This window comes from Hydra viridissima, unplaced genomic scaffold, assembly GCF_058129835.1.
Source record: "Hydra viridissima isolate aposymbiotic clone 2 unplaced genomic scaffold, HvirCarnegie_v1 scaffold_1, whole genome shotgun sequence".
Classification (NCBI taxonomy): domain Eukaryota; kingdom Metazoa; phylum Cnidaria; class Hydrozoa; order Anthoathecata; family Hydridae; genus Hydra; species Hydra viridissima.
The window spans coordinates 14,107,191-14,131,462 of NW_028324300.1; the positions used below are offsets into that span (position 1 = coordinate 14,107,191).

The window sequence follows — 24,272 nt, forward strand, 5'->3', positions numbered from 1 at the left end:
ACTATTGTGCTTATCTCCACTAATATTTATCACGCATTAAAACTGCTATATTTGCTTTTTAATACAGGTGATGAAAGATAACTTTTTTTAGGATGCTTATGTTGACGGCCGTGAAAAATGTAATCAAATAATTTAGGCAATGCCTTCCAGGCAAAACTCGCCGTTTAAATTTTAAATGGAGAAAAAAAAGAGTTACTGTGCTTAGCAATATGTGATCCTTAGCAGTAGCTTGTAATAAGATTACCACCATTGATGATTAATTCTATTTATACAAACACCCCGAATATTAGACTGAGACGGAAAATAAATTATTGACAATTGGAATTTTAGTTGTACTTATTTTCTTTTTTTTACGTTTTCCATTTTTTCAACACATTCAATCATACAGTTTTTTTAGTAAAATATGCCAATGAATAAACAGTGTTATCAACAAGTAACAACCAATGGAAATTATAGATGTTGACGATTGTTATAAAACATTCAGTTTTAACCTCAAATTTATCCGAGTAGCATATGGCTGCATAGAGCGCATTTCACTTCAGGTAGTAACGGCCAAATTTAATAGATTCGCATAAATTATGAAAATTGTCAAAATTTGCATAAAGCATACGCCCATTTTTTATCGTAATTCACAAAAGAAATTAGAACATAAAACTAATCAAGTTGCACCTTTAAACCGTTTAACATCCGGCAGATGTTATAAATGAAGTTACAGTAATTTTGCTAAACGCTACAGAAATATTTATGATCGCTAACATCAAAGCCAGGAGAAATCTTATGCCTTCTTTCAACTTTCATTGCCGGTCAATTCCTTCTTGCTGCCCCCCCCCCCCTCGTGCCGAATTTTTCCGCCTACTCCTGATAATTCGATAAAGAAGGCTGGTAAATAACGTGTACCAAAAAAAAATGCCATCCAAACTCCAAAACAACAAAAGTCGTAGAAATATTTTATTCACATGAAACATATATTTTTAAACAAGGTAACTGATGTTTTTCTAGTGGTTACCTAAATTCTTGTAAATTAATCTTTTGGGCGTTTCTGTTATTGTAGATCGCAGATAAGTTTTAATTTCAATTTAGAAAGACTTCTCCACTTGCTACAGTAACAGGTATTGTTAACTAAAATCATAATAAAAAATCATACAATGATACGTCAATACATCTAAAAAAAATGGAAAACAAAAAAACATACTACTTGGCCATCTTTAAACATGTCATCAAATTATTCTGCGCTGTTTGGTTACTAAACAATTTACGCATTAATTATATTAAACTAATAAATGGACTTTAATTGCCTTTAGAGCGATACTTTCGTCTGTTAACCTTTTGGAAACTACACGGGAAAAACCACAGATGTCCCCTTTCTCATAGTTTTGCATTTGTGTCCTTTTCATCAAATAATGATACTTTCTTATTACTTTGGACAATATCTAAGAGAAAAACTATCGTTAACAGTCACTATCGAGGTGTTTGAAAATGCTTCACAATCAAAAACCCAAGAAAAGACACTATTACTAAAAATAAGTTGAAAATTATTAAGAGATCATTTTTTATTTAATAGTTTTAAAACATGGAGGACTTTTTCAGATTTGAATTCTCACTTGTATTTTTACAAAAAAAGACAATTAAAGAAAAAAAAAATGTTTACATTTAAAATAAAAAATAATTTAAACATTTAAAAAGTAAACATGTAACAGGACTTAAAATTTGCAGCCCAAATCACTTGCCACTCTTGTATGACCTGCCTCCCCCCTCCTCCTTCTCTTTTCCCAAAAAGAAAGGGCTGGTGCTGCTTCCATTTTACATTTGTGATAGAATGCGCCTGGTTATTGCGCTGATCAAACACGCTACAAAAAAGCAGATATAGATCTTGTATATAAGCAAACGGATATCACAGGTGCAATTATGTTTACCAGACAATGCCAATTAAAAAAATTCAACTAAAAAAACCTAACTTAACATATTCTTCTTTTGGAAAAACTGAGGATATTGTCAATTATGAAAAAATCAACAGATTAAAAGTTACCATAAATATAATTATAGCTATTTTTTTATTCAAATGCTGTCTGGCACGGTTTTGCCTATAAACACCTCGCTCATGTGCCGGAGACCACGGCGTTCCGAAGGCCAGATAATCGAAAATATCGGAAGACCAAGTGGAAGTTAAAATGGCTGCTGCTACAATCTTAAATTTTACAAAGTTAACTACAGTTTAAAAAATATATACGTGCATCCATAGTTACTGAGAGTGTTTCATATTTATATCAAACTGTTGCTATTGCATTTATTACTTTTTACTATTCCCTACACGGTTAATGACTTTATCGATTGAGATGTATACAATTGGACAAATGCAATGCTTTACATAAAGAGCGCGTTAAACTTGATTATAATTTTTTGGGAGGATGAAAATTTTTCATCTTACATCAGGTGGAAAGGCAAAAATTAAAGATAAGTATAATTAAATATAATTAAGTGTAGAGATTATATACTCGTTAAATCCAGTTATAATTTTAAACATTTTTTTGTAAAGTTTTTAATACTACACTTAATATTTTGTGAATTGGATTCAAATTTTCCGTAAGGGTAAAGTTGGGGGTATGTTTTGTAAGGGAGCATTGAGCTACAAATAAAAAATTAACACACTAGCAAGATTCAAATGCGTATTTAATGACTTTAATTCAATCAAGGATTCTAAATAAGACCATTGCAAGATAATTTATTGATTAGAATGTTTTCACAATAACAATCTCTCAAGGACAGAAACAATCTCTTGAGGGCAGAAACAATCTCTTGAGGACACAAACAATCTCTTGAGGACACAAACAATCTCTTAAGGGCAGAAACAATCTCTTGAGGACAGAAACAATCTCTTGAGGACTTTTGATTTCTTAGAAAAATGATTCATACTTTTGATTTCTTAGAAAAATGATTGATACCAGCCATAACCTTAAAATTTAACAAAATTTTTTTGGAAAACCGCTCATGTGACATGCTCATGTAGCATGCTCATAAATCGCTTCCTTAACGTAGAACAAACTTAATTAACATTTTTAAACTCTGAGATTCCATAGCAGACCTTTACACTGGTTTGGTCATAGGACAAGATGGGAAAAGCTCAAAGGAATGCAACTCCCATGATAACTTTTAATCTCTGGAATTCGAGATTGTTTAGCTTAAAAATACCGTTCACAGAGTCAAGTAAAAGTCTCATGAAAGTTCATTATGTTGTGAACAGCTTGAATATGTCTTCTTGATTTCAAAAGTATTAATCGATTTAAGACGTATTGCACGAAGTATGGCATATTATATCATGCTAAAAAAATGCTTATTTAAATGAATTTTACAATGAGGATTTTTTTGCAAATATAAACGAAATTAAATGGTTGGGTTTAAAATATTTTTTTAAAAAAGGTAAGGATTATTGATTGTAAACAAACGGATGAAAAATCTTATTTCAGATAATCACTTATAGAAGACTGAACAAATGGCGAAATTGTCTAAAATAATCAATCTCAACCTCATTGTGTTTGAATATTCGATGCAAAGATACTTATAAAATATGAACTGAAGATGTTAAGAAATATCAATTCGTAAAAAATGTCTGAATTAAATTTAACAACTTCTCAATCAAATCAGTCAATACCAATAGCGGAAAATCAAAGTGATGTTAAAACATCAGCAATATGCATCGGAATAGCAATCACACTTCTTAATATTGCAGAAATAATTTTAATTGCAAAGTTGAAAAGAAAACGAAAGCGCTACGAAGTTATGTTGCTCAGTTTATCTTTTGCGGATTTATTTTTCGGTTTATCAATAATTACACTTGAGATAGCAACTTTTATGAGAAATAAATATTACAATAAAGTAAAGCAATTTTATTTTACTATATTTTTTTATTTTATCGTGACTTCGATCTGTCACCTGTGTTGGATAACGTTTGATCGGTTATGGTTAGTTTATGCACCACTTAAGCACAAAGTTCACGTTACAAAAAGAAGATTATACATACTCATTGGATCAACGTGGATTTTAACAACAATAGCTGCGATAACCTTGTACACTTATGCAAACCTGGACGCAACAAGCGAAGACAGTTTGACCACTGCACATGAAACTGTCAATCAAACAATAAACCTGACGTTTATTGAAACTGCCGTAAACTATGAAGCTGATATTACGAAGGCAATTGCCATAATTATTATCATAGCTGATTTTGTGATGATTTTTTGCTACGGATTAATTATTCATAGACTAAACATTAAGTCAATAGTAAACGAATACAAGTTCCAATCTACTCAATCAAACCAAAACGTATCTTTTGTATGCCTTTCAGTCGCTTGTACTTTTGTTGCTTTGACAATTCCATATTCTATTGATGTTTTCGTTGATGGTCGCATTTCCAGTTGGACAAACGATGTACTTTCTTTAAACAGCGCATTAAATTCTGTCGTGTACTTTTTTCGTGGATGGATTGAAAAAATGCGAGCGAAACGCGAAAAAAAATTAAAAAGACTTCGTCGCTTTGCAAAAACTATAAGACGTTATGAATTTTATTACCACTGATGAGACTTTATGAATACAATGTTTTTTAAAATTAGGAACAACAAACTAAAAAATTATTTTGGTGTTTTGCGGAGTAAATATGAATAAAGAAAATCGTTATCGTTTTAATTTTCCTAAATTTCTAGGATCAAGGATAAATTATAAATTGCTCAGACCATACAATTACTAAATCTTTTATTTGCGCTTTTGGGGAGCAGTTACAAGGAATTAAAAAAGCTAATAATAATGATAAGTAGTGATATTAAATAATGTTCACACTAAACCAAATAGACTTTACCAATTTTTATTCTTTCATTTTTGTTTTATTCTTTCATTTTTATTTTATTCTTTTATTTTTATTTTATTCTTTTATTTTTATTTTATTCTTTTTTTATTATTTCATTCTCATTTTATTATTTTATTCTTATTTTATTCTTTTATTCTTATCTTATTATTTTATTCTTATTTTCTTATTTCATTCTCATTTTATTATTTTATTCTTATTTTATTCTTTTATTCTCATTTTATTATTTTATTCTTATTTTATTCTTTTATTCTTATCTTATTATTTTATCATTTCATTCTCATTTTGTTATTTTATTTTTATTTTATTCTTTTATTCTTATCTTATTAGTTTATTCTTATTTTATTCTTTTATTCTTATCTTATTAGTTTATTCTTATTTTATTCTTATTTTCTTATTTTATTTTTATTTTATTATTTTTTGCTCAACAAAAACCTTTTTTCCTCTGAATGGTTCAAGTAACATTAACAGGATTGGGTTAGTAAAACTAAGACCCAAATTAGTTTTTAAAAATGAACACCTCTTCATAAGTTTACTGATTTAAAAAAAAAAAACAGCACATTTATACCACAAAAAATTTCCACAATAGAATCAATGTTTCAATACTGATCTTGCATTGCTGAGTATTCAACTAATTGTATCAAAGCATTTTTTAATAAAATTTTTTTTTTTTTTTTTGATGTGAAAATTAACTGTTGACATGTTTTTGGAACTTCGATTGTGTTAGAAATTCGATTCTTTTGGAACAACTTTACTTCGATTTCGCTTTCAATTTTCTTTTACCTTTATGTAACTTTACAAAAATTTTCGTTCTTCGAAGGTTTTTTTGTTTATTTTTTTTGTTCCACTTTAGATATATTTACTTAAAAATAATGATTTTGCGTGCAAATAGCGATTTATGCAAACTACATTTCACAATGTTTGTGCTGTGAATTACAACTACAACTCATCTGCCATTAATGTAATCAAATTGGTGTAAACCAACGGTAGGACGTCATAAGTTGACAGGCTGATAATTTTTTTTTTGCAAAAAAATTTACGCATCTAGGATGTCAAAGTAGTTAAAACAGTAATCATTTGCCAATATTTACATGTATTTTAAAGAAAATATTCAGAACTTTATAAGTTAATGAATAAAAGTTATTTAGGTTTTTAACACACTTTACACATCTTGCAAATACAAAGCTTGGATGGAAGAAAGTGAAATAAATTTAACCCTCTCGCTTACCCGATCACAAGACGCGAATCCATTCGATTCTACAAACAAATAATCGAGCTCCAAATAAGTCCATAAGTAGCCTAAAACAAGAGCCATTAGCTAAACAAAGTTTTTAACATCTTGTTTAATCGATACTAACTCGATACAAGATCGGTACAAAATCAATGCAAGATAGGTGCAAAATCGATGCAAAATGGATGCGTGCAGGCCAAAATAGATTGTTTCAAATAATACATTTTAAGTTTATTGTTTATGCGCTAATTTCGATTTGTCGAAGTTTTTCTATTGATTTATTTTATCGTTATGATCAATATCATTTGAAAATATAGTTGCTATGATTTAATATGACTCACTGATACAAAAATTTTTTAAGAGGAATTCTTAAAATATTAAAAATATAAAATATTTTTGTATCAGTATGTCATACTAAATAAATAAATAAATAAATTCGGTCACTATCTTCTTTAGTTTTTATTTTGTCGTATTTTAATTAAACTTTGAACAAAATAAAAGCTTAATGCGTCATTTTTTTGAAATCGCTTTATATTGGCTAGTACATTCGAATCCTAATATAAAACAATAATAGAACAATAATAGAATAATAATGGAACAATCAAATTTTTAAGTTGCTAGATTTACTTCTTACATTAACCTATCATAAAACTCTATCAATCAAACAAGTCTTTTCCAGTGGTACATTTATGTATGTTGTACCTTGTTATTTGTACAGCACAAAATTGTCTGAAGATTAATTACGTTAAAGCTTATTGATACTTAGTTTTTGCTGAGCACTCTGTTATAAATATTTTGGTGAAGATCAACTGGTGGCTAACTTGCACCGAGTGAATGTGTTATTCTTCTTCATAAAGAAGGTGCTTTAAGTTGGACTAGAGTGTTTATAAACTTTAATCAAACTTGAGCTCAATGAATTTTATAAAAAACCCAACACTTACAGCCAAACTTTTTCAGCAGCCCAAATTACTTATCATGTGCAAGACAAATGTTTCAAAAGATTTTATTGATCATTCTAACTGGGTTAGGATAACATTACACAAAATATCAACCAAATAATTTACATGCAAGTATGTGCAATTTTATATGCAAGTATATTTTATATGCAAGAAATTTACACTATCATTCAAATTAAAAAATGTTCCGTGAACCCAACATTTCGTAATCCGAACACCACAAGCTATCTTATTTTAGATCAAAAAATGCTTTAAATTGAGTAAAAAAATCTTTACTGGAAAAGCAATTTAAAAAAAAAATGATTAAAAGCATAACACGTGATATTTAGCTCGTGATATTTAACACATGTTATTTAACACGTAATAAACACGTGGTATTTAACTTAAATCACAACAAAATCAAGAGAAAAAAAAAGGCAAAATACTCAGTTAAAATTCAATAAATGTTGGGACTCAATGGGTCAAATGTAAAAACAAATAAAAACGTAAATAGATGTACTTGAAAAGAGACAACACACTTAAATCAAACCTTCAACAATCTTTTAAGAAATAATTTATTAATTATCTTTTTGCAGGTAAAAACAAAATTTTGTACGGATGACGAAGATATTTAAAAATGTAAGGGGCTATAGACAAACACATAATTTGGTTGCTCCAAAATTTCCACTATCTTTTCCATTTCCATTATTTCCATGCTACAATTTTGTAAGTACACAAGTTTAAGTGGATACACAAAATTGAAACCTTATCTAACAGGTTCTAACAGGTTTGGTTTTATGTAATTTACAAAGATTTTTCCGTTTAATATATATTTTACAATTTGGTTCATGCAGTCTTTTTGCATATAGCTTCTTTACAACTGATTACAATAGCGTCCAATTAATTTTTTAAACTTTGCCCCATTTTTGGTCCAAGTATTGAATTAAAATTCAATAAATGTTGGGACTCGATGGGTCAAATTTAAAAATAAATAAAAACGCAAATAGATGTACTTGAAAAGAGACAACACACTTAAATCAAACCTTCAACAATCTTTTAAGAAATAATTTATCAATTATTTTTTTTCATTTTTATGACTAATAGTTTTTTATATTGACATGTTTATATTATTGATATGTATAACACGTATCATTATTCTCCTAACAACCCCCATAGCAACGGCACTTGTTTATTTTTTTTTGACCCCATAATCATATTTTTAAAAGAATTAAAGTTCTTAAAACATTCACTTAACTTAATCTATTTGCAAGTACTCAGATCAACTTTTGGATAAACTTGTTAGCTTGAACTTAATAAACGAAAAACAGCAATTACTTTTCTTAATCGCAAAAGCTTCAGAGTAGGTTTCTTTCATTTCTTTAAAAAAAAAAAAATTTGCAACACTGTAAACGTGATTTCTGAACTTTTCAGCAAATCTTTTTTTTTTATGTTTTCTTTAAGTTTGAAGCTCTAAATTTGTAGCTTGTTGTGGTTTCAGTACAGGCTGAAATCTCTGATCCAATTATGCACATTAAATTATGCACATTAAATTATGCACCAATAAATTATGCACCAATAAATTATGCACATAGCACTTTGTTCATAAAAAAAGTGCTTGAGAGTCTGCAGTGGTGTAAAGATAGCAACATTAGTTTTATCCCCCAGAATATAAACTTTCTTATAACAGTCCTGAAATCTGTCTGATTTAGCGTAATTAGACGTATTTAGACTTAAATAGACGTAATTAGACGTAATTAGGCGTAATTAGACTATTATCAAAGAATTTTTAAAGAAGAGATAAACGAGTGAATAAAGGAATTTGCATATATAGTTTGTAAATGAGTAGCAAATTTTACCATTTTAAACAACTATCTTTCATAATCTGCAAAGCAAAAAAAAGCAATTTTACTAACGCTATTTTTGGTTTTCGATGGGCTGATATGGAAATTTTGTACTTTGCTCGTTGTTTTACGTTATCAGAAATAACAAATGCCAATGTTTAGTCAAAAGAACAAACATTTTTCTAAAGAAAAACAAAATTGTTAGGGAATACTTTAACTAGTTCAAAAAAATTAAAAAAATCTTTGCTTTGACAATTAAATACGACAAGTAATGATAATTTCTAATTATTTAACTGCTGAATTTTCTTTTCTGATTAACTACAAACTATCCTGGATGAGTTACAGTAACATTTTAGTTTTAAAAGCTGTTTCTCTATTATTTTTTTTTAGCGGAAAGTACCGACCATTAACGGAAAATCCGTTCAAAAAATTCCCGGTATCGACGTTAACGGTATTGGACCATCACACGACCATGCTTGTATTTAACATTATTTAAAAGTAAGCAGCGAAGTTCATTAAACAAATAATTACCTAAAATAAAAATCATCAATGACATGAAAAACACTAAAACTATGTTAGTTAAAAGCACATTTTTAAATTTAAGGGTATAAAGTATTTGCAGAGTTTTTAAAGATTTTTTACTCAATTTCTTTTGCTGAAATTATGCGTCAAGTGTTTTATGAAGAAGGAAAAACGAGGTAAAACTTTATACTTTTTCAAGTTTCAAACTTTTATTAAGAACTGCGATTTCAAAACATAATTATGTCAGAAGGTTTTGAGAAATATGTATAACAAATTTTTTGTTTTACAAGTTTTATTTTCATAAATAATGTTGATACGCACATGTATCTTCACGCATGTACCATTGCTGAACACTAAGAAATTTTAAAATTCTCTTTAACATCTTTGTTTAAACGCTTTTTGTGTTTTTAAACAAATTTCCACAAAAACTTTTTTGAAATTAAGACTATTTTCAAAAGGCATAATTTCCTTAGAAATTCTTATTGAAATAAATATTATGGTAAATTGTAGCCATCTTTATTATTTCCTCTACGTTCATTAGCAACGCAACGCGGTTCTATTTGTTTGCTTAAGTCTTCATTTTGCACTCAAAGCCGCTTAGGATATTCGACACGGAATTTTTTTAATAATTCCCTATAAAATGACAATCTTTTAAAAATAAAAATCAACCCACGCATTTAAATCTGCAATTATTATCTGACAAACCATAAAAAGAAATAAACCCGTAAATAATTGCGTATAAAAGCCAGCTCAGTACATTGAAGTTTATTCCGAACTATTTGTATACATTTACATATGAACATATTTTATGTATAAATATTTAAAATTTAACATGAAATATTTATATCCCAGTAACAATAACTCAAAGATAATAAAAATATAAATGTAATTAAATTAAAAAAAAAAGATTTTAAGCCTATTAACTTGTTATCAACGAGATCTTTTTAAATGTCGTCAAAAAAAAGTGAAGTCGAATGGAAATGTTTTCATATCTTATTCTGGAAGAGAGCCCCAATTTGTCGGCTTATTGAACCTTCTTTAAAAAGTAATGTAATAAAAGTAATATACTAACAATAATAAGTATATAAATATTATGAATATTTTGTGAGAGAAAAAGATGAGAAGATTCATTTGAAGCAAAGGCAAAATAGATGCTTTTGATCGACGTTTAAAATATGAACAGCGGTTTAGTTGTTTTTGCTTGATTCCTTCCATAATTTTAAAACATATTTTTTAAACTTATTAAAAGAAAGTGAAGGGTATAAGTATTTTAAAAGTTTTTTTCTTAAATTTTAAACTCTCTTTTCTCTAAATAGTCTAATTTTGAAACAGATCTTGGAAACGTCTCACATTTGCAACAAGGAATATTTAAAAGACAGTATTCTTAAGCTCGTCTTTTTTTTAAGTAGCAGTAATATATAATAATCAGAAGAAATATATATTAATCAGAAGAAATAAAGTCTTTTTTTTCGAAAGATAGGAAATTTTAAGATGAAAAGCATTTTTGTTGTAAACATAAATAAATATGTAGAATATTGATGAGCACGAGTAGCACCCTCGTATTTTTATGAAAATATATCATTATTTAGCATCTTTAACTTTTTTTGGGCAAGGACATTAATCAGAATAAAATGTAAACATTTAAATTAAACGAGTAAGCCACAAAATTATTGTCTTGTACAAATGCGAAAAGTTATTTAAAAATGGGCTTATTTAAATGAAACTTTACAGCTTTATTCACTTGAAAAAGCTTTGAAAGTTGGCAGAAGAAAGTGCTGGATGAAGAGATTTAATTTAAATGTGGAAATAAGCCATTCTTTTAACAATTTGACTTTATTTTAAAATGACGTTCAAATATCAGTGTTTCATTTTTTGTACTGGTGGATTGGTAGCGCTCACAACCATCTTTTCTCTGGCTCATTAACTAATCGAAGTAGGTGTCTGAAGTAAGTGTCTGAAGTTGCCTGAAAGTGCGGCTTACACCATGCGGCTTCTATGCCTTCAACCACCAGGTTAATTGCTCAAAAAAAATCAGCGAAAGTATTGATTGCTTCGAGAAGACACTTTCAACTCAGTTGTATTTTACACTCTGGTTTATGAAATATTAAAATTTAAAATTGAAACATCTGCACGTAGGTAAGAGTTTTCGAAAACACAAAGAAAATATTTAGAAGGTGAAATTTTTGAATTTGATGTAAAACAAGTAATATAAAAATAGATAAAAGATAAGAAATAATAAAAAAATAAATGAAAAAGGAATAGAAAATTGTATTCATATTCATCTTTCCTCTGCTTAACCTTTCTTTAAAAACCATTTTTCAAAAGTAAATAACATAAACTAGAACACGGTTTTATGTTACATTTCACGAAAAAAAAATTATAATCTAGTTGATTGAAAAACATGTTTTCTTTATAGTTCTCGTCCAAATGAAAATCAAAAGATAGAAGAAACGTTCTAAAAAATTAATGTCTCATGATATAAAATCAAAACTTTATTAGATCAAAATTTCTTGATAATAAATGTTTTAATAAAGAGATTCATCAGTATATTCGTCCACTTTTAAGAATTCAAAAATTAACATTGCCACAAACCTTTATGCATTTAAACTAAAATGGCTGCAGTATAAACATTACTTTACGTTTATTCGAAAAAAAGACGTTAAGACTATATACATCGACTTTATATATTAAATAAAAACACACATCTAATCTATAAGGTTCATGCAATGATGTTTTACAATGTCATTAAAAGTGGCATTTATATACAACATTTATGATGTGAGTGCAGGGCGAAGATTATGGACTTGCAATAAATTGAACTTTTGTTGCGCCCACTTTAATTTCTTAAGTATTATTACTTCTCTTCCTACGATTTGCGTTTATATTGGTGAAGACAGAGCCTTTTTTTTTTTAAAAACAACGTGACAAGTTTGGCGCCAGACTCTGTTCTTAACATTTTAATGTTTCGGAAAAAGTTCGGACCGAGACTGCTTTTAGGGAAACCATTTTATGTTTGTGTTTACAAAATAGCCATGTCGAATTTCTGACGGTCGCTACTTCTCAATCCAAAATTACTAAATAATATTTCATGTTTTTTTAAATTTGCTTTCCAGATAAAGCTATACATATTTATTTAAAATGACGAATCCAAGAAAGTTTGCAGATAAACTTGAAATCATTCGAAGAAAAGAAGAAGAAGCTAATGCAGCTTTTGATAAAATTATGCAAGAAGTTTCAGATGCAAGAATGGGTATCTCTCCTCCTTTGACAACAATGTCATCTCATTATACACAAGGTCATATGATGAGAAGTCCAAATGCTGATGTAAGATTAATTTGTATATTCGAAAATGTTGATAAAAATGTTAAAGACAAAATCATGTAGCTGTAAAGCTATGGTGTAGTCTTTCATCTTTGCATTTTCTTTTTTTAGCTATATAGTGATATAAATATATTGTAAAAACTCTAATAGTTTAGTAAAGTAAAATTAAATTCAAGCCATTAGCAATAAAATTCTCTCATAATGGGTATAACTAGAGAAACTTTCTCTGTGAAACTTTAGAGTTATATTTTCAAAATGTAAGAAACACACAACATTTTTTATTTTGAAATGTTTAAAAATGTTTTTTTTAAGTTGTTAATTTTATTTTATTAAAAAACACAAAATGAACATCAACATGCATTCAAAACTGAACTAAATATGAAATAAATTGTCTTTCATGAAAACAAAAAATTGACTTTCATGATAATTGTTATAAAAAATTATGTTTAATTACCAAGTTTTTTTAATTTTTTTTTTTTTTTTAAGAAAACACACAATTTCAATGCAACTATAAGATAGAAAAAAAAAACTGGCAAATAATAATAATACAGATAAAAATAATAAAGTAAATATCATAATAAAAAATGATACAGCTAAAAAAATTTTAATAAATTGTAATTTAAGAAGTCAGCTGTACTTTCCAATCATAAATTTAATTTTAGGTGAAAAAGGAGGGACCCAGCCTATTGCTCTGTTTTACCCCCTGTGTTATTATAGAGTATTGTAATATATCAATTTTATGACATTTACATATTATATAAAACTGCATATTCATTTAGTATAAAGCTCAATCATTAAAGCTAATTGTTTTTAAAGTACTATATGGTAAAAGTAATATTTGTTTAAACTTTGCAACACAATCTATATGTTTAAGCCCTCACACATTTTGAAATAAGTACATCAGCATATCTCTTGTTTCCCATGATTTGATATCAACTGTAGATATTTACAAAATAATTTATTTTCTTTTATTGAAAATCAAGTTATCCAGTCCATTCAGTATGTGTACACAGAATGGTAAAAGTAATAATCTATATTTTGCATAAGAAGCTATTTCTATATTTGTAGAAAATGATTTTAAAGATTTTATATAAGTAAATTTAGATTAATTTTTATTTAAATTATGCTTATTCTCAAAGTTTTCCTCAACAACCTGTTAAAAACTGACTAATGCTGTTGCATGTTAACTTGTTATTGAGGATATAAATAATAGTTAGAAATTAACTGTTTTCACTTATGACATAAACAATTAGATTAGCTATATTATCAAATTTATGTAATTAATTTTCCTTATCAAGTTGTTAGCTAATAAAGACAACTTATACTATGACATGACCTTGTTTTATCAATGTTTGTTCATTCTTTCTTCTGGCCTCAAATAGATATTTTATAAGAGAAAGTCAATTATTCCACAATATATCAAAATTACATTAACATAACGTAAGTCAGTATAAATGATGCTAATATGCATAATTATTTCAGATATTTTCTTGTTTTTAAAAAATCATAAAACTAAGTTTTATCTGAAATAATTATGCATATTAGCATTGATACTTTATCAGATTAAATGATATCTTCGAGTAAGTTATCATTTCATCTGATAAAGTATAAATGCATTTAAGATAAATTCTTTTAGTGTTTGCCAAGTAATGAAGTACAAAAAGTTTTTAAGATACAGGATTCTTTACATGAATTAAAAATTAATGTCTTAAGTTTTTATGCTGCAAAATGTTGCAAAACTGCAGTATATCTGATTCACTCTCATTTGAAACTTTTATTTTTTCATTTAAAGAAAATCTGTAAAAAAAAAAAAAAGTGTAAAAGTAATGAAGGCTTAAGTTTATTTGAGTGTATAATGCTATTTAGAAGATCAAATAAGTTTTATGAGCTGATAAAATTTGCTGAGCTCAAGTAAAATTAAATTTAGATTAGTCTAGGAGAAATTGCCTTCTAGGAAAGATTGCACTTGTTCAACCAAACAAAAACTTTTTACTTTGTACCGATTTGCTAGGTCCCAATCTCTATAACTCAAGTTTAGGAGAGTTTGCCATACCAATAATAAGAATAGAATGTGAGTTGTTGAAAGAATGCTTTAAATTCTTAGCAATTTATCCTACAGAAAAAAAACTACCAGAATTAATGTTAATTTATTTGATTATTAAATTTGATTACATCAAGTCAGTTTGGATACCTTCTGGGATGATTGGTCTGAGTGGATTCTTTGGGACAACCAAAGCAGGTCTATACCTGCAGTATAGACCTGCTTTGGTTGTCCCAAAGAATCCACTTTTCAGCTGAGGAATGCAACCAAAAAAAGGACCTTCCTTGTGTTTTAAAAGCAGTAAGACGTGCAAAGAGTGGCTCACTTGATTTTTTTTTCTCTCAAGCAGTTTATGTGGAATCCATCCAGCTTTCTTACCTTTCCCATTAGATGCAGGTGGTTGGTAATCATGTTTCATGAGCATATTTGCCTGCTAACTTACAGATGGTCTGATCTTCCTTTAGTATAGAACTTAGTGGATTTGGCTTGAGCACAGAATTCAGCATATCATCTATGCAGGATGCTTGACCTGACTGTAGCTCATCTTGCAGACTTCAATCTCCTGATGAAAATATTCAAAACAAAGATTGCTATAGATGTACTTAAGGAGGCATCTGAGTATACTTCCTCTCTTGCATTCTGTCTTTTGTTGAACTGAAGAAGTAAGCAATTGCGACTTTGGTAATTGAGTTTCATTTTCAACAAATGAGAAATGTTGTAGTCTCTTGCCTTTTATCGCTTCATGGAAAAATGCTATAAATCAAATTAGAATTTATGAATTCAGTCAAAACTAAGGAATGTTCTGGAATGAATATAGAACTCATTTTTGCATGAACAGCATTCAGTTGAAGTTGAGCCAAAGTTTAGTAGCTGATTTTCTCAATATTTTTTTAGCAGACCTGATACATACAAAGATAGAAAATAAATTTTTTATTTCTCTTTTGACTTCATGAAGGGTAATATGTACTAATGACATTACAAACTTGTTGTCTTATAATATTCAGTTAAAGCTTTCTAATCTATTAAATTTTTCTCTTTTTCATGCATCATTTATTAATACCAAAATATTTTACAAAAGTTATATGAACTTATACTTTTTACTTAACGTTACAAGTTTTATTTTTTAATTTGATTAATTTTAGTTTATAAAAATGAGGCAGAAATACAAAGGTGGATCACTTCCTAATGTCAATACATCACTTAACCCAATGAACTTTCAGGTAAACTCAGGTCCTTTTATATTTACACACAGATTATTTGATCAATTGAATAATGGTTTTGTTTCAATCTATAATATCTTTGTTTTTTTTAGAGTAATTTTCCTGGATTAAATGAGCCGTATAACAACCATCAAAATGGTTACCCTGGTCCAATTTTCCCTACAAAAACAAAACGATCTTGTAAGTTATCTTTATCTTAAGTATGAATAGCATATAGCTAGTTTTATGAGCTCAAATTATTTTGAAAAGATCATAAATAAATTTTTTTTTGAAAGAATATTTTTTATCTTAGATACTGTTTCTGCTCCATATCGCACAAATTCTCTACAACCAGCTGCTGCAATTGCAGAGCAAGGAGATGGAACTCAACAATGGAGAAGGTATCTTTCTGCTTTAATTTTTTTTTTTTATGTTTTTGAATTTTAAAGTTTATTTCATGGATTTTTTCTTGTTTCTGTTGAATTGCAAGATTGTGACATGTCACTAGCTATCTAGAGCATGGTTACATAAGAACAAGCTTGTATCTGTGAAAAAATATTTGTATCTGAGCTTAATTCCAGCAATCACAAAACCCATGATAGGTTAGCAGGTTTGTATCTGAACTTAATTACAATTAGCTAATATGCTAATATTAAGTAAAGAAATTATTTTTATCTTAGTGTCAGTACATTTAGCTGGTATGCTAACCTATCGTGGGTTTTGTGATTATTTTCTAGAACTTTACATGAGCGTCCAAAATTTCAGGTTTTTTCTTTCAGAACTTTCTCGGATTCTGCAATACAGCAAGCACTGCAGCAACTTCCTAAAAAAGCCAATAGTAAGTAAAATTATTTTTTTAAAAATCAAGTAAATTTACGTCATAATAGAATGCTGCTTCTGTTTTAAGGAATCGTAATTTTTTTTTTTTTTGTTCAGCATCTCCACAAATGCAACACAGAACTTCATCGAATAATGGACCCAGGGTAAGAAATTTCTTTTTTTTTCCTACGTCTACTTTTAGTTTTTTCGAAAATGACTCTTTGAAATAAACTTTAAATGTCTATCAGGTGCTTAAAAATGATTAAATCTTATAAGATCATTCATTTCTAATTTTTTATATTTATTGTCTATGTTCAGATTTCAATTTCGCGTATTCACACTCCCTTGTGCTTTTATTCTAAAAATCTTTTATTTAGTTAATTCAGACGCCAACTCAACCCATAAAAAATGAAAATGATGTGCAGACGTTCAATAAGTAAGTTCTCACTAAACGCGCAAGGACAGCATTTTTCTTGAAAGCAAATTCTTATGATTTCCTTTTTGTCTTTAGTTCGATGAAAGTGAACTTTAATGATAAAACAAAGGCACAAAATTCCATTCAAATGCAAGCCAATACCAGTTCGTTACCAGATCTGTCTAACCTTTCTATTCCTTCTCCTATACAAACTCCACTTGATAATGAGCAAGAGAGTAAAGTGAATATTGACGAACAAAGAAATCCGTTTCAGGCTCCTTTTAATCTTGCACCGCGTAGGCCTGTAGGTAAGCAGGTTTACAGGGGTATGTCTCCAAACTCCGACGTGCTTGAAACGTTTCACAGAGATCAAAAAAATAGAGTTAATTTATATCAAAACTTGGGTAAAAATGAAGTAGCCATGACTGGCGGTCCTATTTCCCGGCCTGCTCCTGGTCCTACCCCATTGTCTCCTGTCGCATCTCAACCGTTTTACTGGAATAACCAGACGCTTTCCCCACTAGTTGCAAATGATATGATTGCTTCTCAGCAATCATTGCAGAACGATTTGCAACAACAATTGCAACAATTTCAAATGCAAGCTGAAAGTCCAAACATTAGCGGAATTCAAAACCAGTCCGCATATATGTTTGATGGTAGAGACAATGGCTATGATCTCTATTATTCTAATAACCAATATCCAAATAAGTCAACTATATTTAGGCAAAATTTAGGTCAGCTGGGAAATAATAACAATCTTTGTGGTCGAACACTCGATTTCATGAAATTTAAAACTCAAAACGAATTAAGTGAAGCGGACTTGAATTCCGTCGGTGTAACGCTTGATCCTTTAGACTTGCGTATTTTAAGTGACGATAATACCGAACTGGTCGATCAATCTGCCGAAGAGCAATTCAGATTAGAAAGAGCAAATTATCAGTGATTCTTGCTGTGATTCAAAATTAAAATAACTGTATTGACGCAGATGTACATATACTCTCTAAAATATTTGTTTATATAAGAGCTTCTTTTTATTTTTTTTGCAAGAGCGCGAAATGCACTGTATTGATCTATTGACACGTGAAAACGCAACCAAACTAGTGTTCAGATCCCACCTATTACGCGAAGACGTTCGGTTGTGTTGTTACTCGTGTTTCTTTTGTAATTTTCTTTTGTCAATTTCTTTATATTTAGATATTTTAAATTACAATTTTTTTAAATTTTAATTTTTATTTAAAAGATTTCATTTGTTTCATTTTTATTCTTTTAGTTTTTTCGAAAATAAAATGAAATTTTTTTCCATGCAACATTTTTCGTGGTATTTACAGTTTGATAAGAATGTACGAAATTTTTCTCCGAAAACGAATCTCACTATTTCATCAAAGAATTTTTTAAACCGATCGTTTAAACTTTTGATCCTTTTTTTTTTTTTCCCGACTGTAAAAGATCAAACTATTTACATGTTAGATTTTCAAACTCGTGTTTTTATAATTTTTACTTCTCATAGAAGCTGTTACTTTCAATGGCTGAAATAATTGGGATGCAGAAATATTTTATGATAACGAAATTTATTTTATTTTTTTCGTTTGTTTTTTTTTTTTTTTAAACAAGAATGTTGGCCGATAAACTGTTTCCCATGTAATTATATCCTGTTAAAGGAATAAAGTCACTTCAAATCAAACTTTAAAAGTGTTCGTTCAAGATGTAAGCACTCTCTAGAAACTGTTCTTTAATTTTTTTTACGTAATCAGTCTAATTGTGTCATAATCAATGGCGTGTTTAGTAAGGGAGAAGTGGAACTGAAAATGCAAGAAATGAATCTAAACTTATTTAATTAAAAAATCCATACATTTAAAAAATAACGAGAAAATTGCGCGTTCGATGCGCGCAGGAAAAACTAAAAATTTTGATTTCTCATATTTTGTTAACTTTGGTGATAACTTGGTTTTAAAAAAACCAAAAAGGTAAGTTTTATATTTATCTAAGAACTGTGAACCCCCCGATAGAATTCTCATCCAAATTTGCGAGCGAAAATATCGCTGAAAGTGAGCTTATAATCACTTTATAAATAAAAACCGATCCTCGAAATTTACGCGACGAAAACGTGTTGGATGAGATTTCTTGTGCTTTTACTCCTTCGTTGATCGATGTTTGCTCCCGGTGAAATTTTCTGTAAAATTTATGAGAAACCTACTTAGTCCTTTAGTATCAAAGGGAGGCAAAAATTTTGAACGTGAAGTATAATAAATGTACTACATAAAATAAATGTACTACATGTTATCGCTCGTGCCATAAATTAGAAAATTCGTACTTAAAAAGCAAGACTAAAGTTTTCTACACTTTTGACTTAAAATGACAAAATTTGCTGATTGCAGTTGGGAAAACAATATGCATTCTCATATTTTAAATCCAAAAATAATCTCAGTTTTTTCTTTATTACACAAACTTTTTTTTCGCCACAGGATACCTTCTCTCTTTGATTAAAAAAACCATAAAATTATCTCATTAATCAAAATTGTGCGTATTTCATAGAATGTTACATACAATCTAAAAAAAAAAACATTCCTTGAATTGACAAAAGCAAAAAAACGTTGTTTACATATATTTATTTTGTTCATATAAAAAGATTCCAATAAAGATATCACTGTTCATACAAAGTATTTTGTTATTAAGAGCCAAATCATGTGCAGGTAATTGAAGTAAAATTTTATGGATTTTTTGCTGTGGGTGATCAGTAAGGACAATCTCGCTTGATGCTCCAACAATAATTAGCTGTTATCAATTATTTCTCATCTTCAAATTTTTAAGATGACTACCTATTTCGAAACGGGTGTGTTTTTTTAAAATGACTACCTCTTCCAAAAAAAGGTGTTTTTTTTTGTTTTTTTTTTGTGTGAATGTATCCGTGTGTGAAGGGACATTTTGAATGAAAGATATCTGCACTTGCACAAAACCATCTATTGAATTTTTTCTACTTGTTAAGGGTAAATCAAAATATAAACTTATTAAAAGAGGATCAACTATTTTCAAAAAACCATGCCTCAGCAGCTCGTAAGCGAATTGGCTCTTACTATATCAAAGTTAGAATAACTTTTATCTTTTTCAAAGCAGGTGTGGTTTTTAAACATGATTTTTAGATTAAGTTAAGAGCTTAAAAAGAGTTTAAACATTTTTACATAAACCTGAAATTCTCTTGAAAAACCCAAAGCATACTAATATAATCTAGATTAGCGAAAGAATTTGTGCTCAGAAGTACAGAATATTTGTTATTGAATGCTCCCAGGGAGGTATTGACTAATGGAGAAAAGTGTGTTGTGATCATGTTAAGTCCTAGTTTTTTTATTGTGTATACAAAGCAGCTTTGAACTAGCTCATAAAAAAATCAGCACTTCATCACGTTTAAATTGATTTTGAGGACTGCCTAAAAGTGCTACACCTAAAACATGGACAACATCGAAAAATGATCCAATCAAAATTTTATGAAACTTTAAACCCCAGCTTTGAATCACACGGAAAATTTTCAAATTTTCATGTTCAAATTTAAATGAAGTTCTTTAAATTTCAAGAATTTTCTAGAACCAAACTTACAAGTTGCCTCATTCTTACAAAAAATGGCTCTTAAGAATACAAACGTGCTAGAAATATATTCAAGTCTAAAGGATTACTTTTTGTTTTTTTATAAGACTTAAGTTCTTTTCATACTCTTCAATGTAAAAGTCTTCAATTTTGAATAAAGTTACAAACTATTTTTAAGGCTTGCTTTTGTTTAGAAAAAAATAACCTGTTAACTTTTTGAAAACTTTTGAAAATCGCAAAAAAATTTTTAAAACACGTGTATCAGGAAAGTGCTTCAGAAATTAGAGCTGTCTCCCCTAAGAGTGCACAGGTCCATGTTTATTGATGATTTCCAGAACATCAGTATTGGCATTATTTCAGAGGAATCTAGGAATTGTAGTTATGAAACGTTCAAGTCTGATGTCTTGATATTAGATTAAAATCAACATGCTACCTTCACATCAAAAGCAAGCTTTAAAAAGTTGCTACTTTTATCTAAACTAGCAAAACAGGTTATGAAGATATTGCTCATAACTAACTCTTAACAAACGATTATTTAAAAACGTACGAGTTGATGAAATAAATAGACTTAAATTTTTCTTTTTTAAAGTAAGAAAGATTTTAGGCCACTTTTAAGTTTTTTGATTCTTTTTTTATTAAATTTGATAAAAAAAAAACTACCGATTTTGATAATAATAAAAGAGAATTCATTTATTGTATTCAAACTGTTTTCTTTAAAATCCATCAAACGGTGAGTAAATCCCATACTAACTGTTTTTATATGCGTCATCGGCGTTAATTTGATGTAATTAAAGTCTTCAATCAACCGTGGCTTTATGACCATTTTGTGCTCAGCTTATTAAAAAATCAATAATATCCACGGAAACAAATTGTGAGATTTTCAGAAATAAAATTTAGAAATAATACTTAAAAATAACATCTATAAATATTAGTTATGCTTATCCAGTCGCTAAGAAGCAAAAGTTAAGATCCAGAAGAAATTATATTTAGTTTTGAAGCATCTTGAAGTATCTTTTTTCAAAATACCTTTTTTCAATAAAATGTAATCTTTTTTCAATAAAATGTACAATTGACTAGAACTTGATTACCTTCAGTTACCATTTTAACGAGTCTTACTTCAAAAGTCTTCAAAATTGATTCTCAATCCAATATTCTTTAAACATAGATAGACAATGATCACCTTATTGGTTTACCAAATAATGGTGAGAAATTTTCGGTAAACCAATAGGTGATATTTATTTCCTAAAAGTGCTCGTAAACTTTTGTATAAAATGATTCGATTTTCGAAAATATATCCAAGGATGTGAACTTCAAGATTAATATTTACGGCGTTTCCCAAGAAAACCCTGAGGAGGTATGATTTTACACATATGATTGAATGACAATGCAAAATGCTGAAATCTTTTAGTCTGAGAGAGATTCAAATTTTTAAGATTACAATGAAAAGCGGCAATATTTAGCAAGTTTCAACTTTTTGTAAATAAATTTTGAATGGAAATAGAAAAGCACAAAAGTAAATACGTTTTTCACTTAGCAACACTAACCTTTAGGAGTGCTTTTACTTTATTTAATTATTATTTTTTTAAAATCAATACTTTGTAATTAAAATGTTTCTTCAATGGCTTCACAAATGTTTGCTATTGAATTTGACAATTTACTTCTAAAGCTTGGCTCCATAATCTTGATTGGATTTTTTTTTTTTTCCAGTGATCTTTACATATTTATTGCATTGTTTTTGTTTACTGAAATATCCAAGCGAAATGCCAAGGCGTTTATTTAACTATAATAGAAAAAAGAATGTGTTTTAGGAGTTACAGTGATTAGTAAAAAGAGATATGAATTCTTGAGCTGTTGGAATTTTTTCTAATATTTGTCCAAAACGTTCGTCCGAAACATAAACTAACAACGCTACTGAAGTATATCAAAGTTTTAACAAATTCTTGAAATGCGCAGAAATATTCAGCTATTTTTTATAGAATGTCAATATTCTATAACAGATTACTGCACTCAGTCCCCGCATATTGACCACTGTTAAATGGCTCTGTCTAAATGTTTAGCTTTACAGATCAGATTCTTGCTTCTGGTTGACTGGTAGAGAAGCTTCTTGAAAAGATAATTAACAACCCTCAAAAGAAGATGAAGCTCTATCGGCAGCATCAAATCCAGTACAAGGTGAAAGTCTTCTTATGATCAAAGAAGATAAAATCACGTTGTTGAACGCTTCGGTAGAATTCCAAACGTTCTTGAGGCTCCTCTGGTGGAAATGTTTTTTGAGTCAATGATGTCACACAAAAGATTGCCTACACTAAGATTGTATGATATGAAACATTATGCTGTTTGTCTTGATCCAGAAACACCTTAAAGTTTTTTTAGGATTCTGGAACTTCTTCTGCAATTACAATGATTAATTGGCGCTTGACTATAGTGTCTCGAGCTGCTGAAGTTTTGAGTTAATTAAAGATTTTCCATCAAGGGCTGGACGTTTCATTAATTTTGATGTGTTAATACACTAAGATTCATTTTAAAAAATGATGCTCCACTATTAATTTTAAGTTTGATAAAATGACCCGTCAAGTGTTTTATAAGTTCTTCCAAATTTTTGCAATTGACAATGTTTACCTGTTGTAGCTTCTTGTTCCTCAAAAATGTTGGCTTTATACAGCGAAAAGAATTTAGAAAATTTCTTTCCTTCTGCCGTTAAATTTTGTTCAAAATATGGCTTCACTAGTATGAACCCTATTAATTTATTCAAACTAGACCTCATTTTGGTGTTAGAATGGCCGGTTTTGAGATGAACATTGATCATGTCTTGGGTTTTAAGAGTATTGGTTAAAGAAATATACGCTTTTGAATATCGAAGAGCAGCTTTATTTAGAACCTGAATTATTTTGAAACTTTAACTTTTGTAAATCAATGTTAAAACATGACTTGAACAAACAAGACTTGAAATAATTTTTTAATGAAAGAGACAAAAGTTACCTGGAGATACCAGAAGTTTTTTGCTATCGGTTGCTTGCCTGAATCATATGGTATCATTTAGGTGATATTTCTTTATTGGATTGACTGGTGATGTAATCGCTTAAAGGTTGGATGTCTTTTTCCAGTTGTGTAGAAGTGTATTTATCCAATCCTTGTTTAAAAAAAAGCTTGTTTTGTGAATGAGGCTCTTGATATTGATAATGGACGTTTGTTTTATTTTGTCTAAAATGACTGAAGGATTTTCATTAACCTTTAATTAATGGTTTAATATGAATGGAATCAAAGTAAAATAGCTCAGACAATAAAACGCGCCACCTTGATGCCATTTTTCAAGCAGCCGGCAGTTATCACAAACTTCTCATAGAACCTTTTTATCATTAAAGTCGAAGTCATTTTTTACTAGCTTATTTACTTTTTCAATAATAACTATTGTAGAGTATTGTTCTCTTTTACATTTTCTCAAATATAGAAAGCACACAGTTTTGTGCTCCCGTATACCCCTCCCACTCATATATATCCCTCCCACTCATATATCTCCCTC

General features: G+C 28.9%; 2 protein-coding genes and 1 long non-coding RNA gene across 6 annotated transcripts; 2 read left to right on the top strand and 1 right to left on the bottom strand.

The window, feature by feature from the left end:
- Nucleotides 1–485: 485 nt before the first annotated feature.
- Nucleotides 486–7,163, bottom strand: LOC149893469 (uncharacterized). Its single transcript, XR_016454324.1, has 3 exons — nt 7,025–7,163; nt 6,081–6,151; nt 486–1,847 (listed from the first exon to the last, which is right to left on the bottom strand). It is a non-coding gene; the product is annotated as an uncharacterized LOC149893469 (long non-coding RNA).
- Nucleotides 3,233–4,719, top strand: LOC149893470 (uncharacterized). Its single transcript, XM_090093551.1, has one exon. It carries the CDS (start codon nt 3,601–3,603, stop codon nt 4,567–4,569), a length of 969 nt encoding a protein of 322 aa, XP_089949677.1. The 5' UTR covers nt 3,233–3,600; the 3' UTR covers nt 4,570–4,719.
- Nucleotides 5,520–18,757, top strand: LOC145187587 (CREB-regulated transcription coactivator 3-like). 4 transcript variants are annotated; one of them, XM_090093529.1, is made up of 10 exons: nt 5,520–7,153; nt 9,250–9,557; nt 12,495–12,705; nt 15,886–15,963; nt 16,056–16,143; nt 16,256–16,343; nt 16,722–16,780; nt 16,879–16,925; nt 17,139–17,197; nt 17,273–18,757. In XM_090093529.1, exons 3-10 carry the CDS (start codon nt 12,520–12,522, stop codon nt 18,117–18,119), a joined length of 1,452 nt encoding a protein of 483 aa, XP_089949655.1. In that variant the 5' UTR covers nt 5,520–7,153; nt 9,250–9,557; nt 12,495–12,519; the 3' UTR covers nt 18,120–18,757. The 4 variants fall into 4 exon arrangements, with proteins under 4 accessions (XP_089949655.1, XP_089949666.1, XP_089949661.1 ...); XM_090093540.1 differs by lacking the exon at nt 5,520–7,153 and adding an exon at nt 8,364–8,378; XM_090093535.1 differs by lacking the exon at nt 5,520–7,153 and adding an exon at nt 9,058–9,127.
- Nucleotides 18,758–24,272: the final 5,515 nt, after the last annotated feature.

What these genes read in the sequence shown, in the direction of transcription:
- LOC149893470 (XM_090093551.1), top strand. Translation starts at nt 3,601, where the DNA reads ATGTCTGAATTAAATTTAACAACTTCTCAATCAAATCAGTCAATACCA.
- LOC145187587 (XM_090093529.1), top strand. Translation starts at nt 12,520, where the DNA reads ATGACGAATCCAAGAAAGTTTGCAGATAAACTTGAAATCATTCGAAGA. An exon ending in TACAAAAACAAAACGATCTT is followed by an intron (nt 16,144 to 16,255) that starts GTAAGTTATCTT and finishes TTTTTATCTTAG; the next exon opens with ATACTGTTTCTGCTCCATAT. An exon ending in ACTTCCTAAAAAAGCCAATA is followed by an intron (nt 16,781 to 16,878) that starts GTAAGTAAAATT and finishes TTTTTTGTTCAG; the next exon opens with CATCTCCACAAATGCAACAC.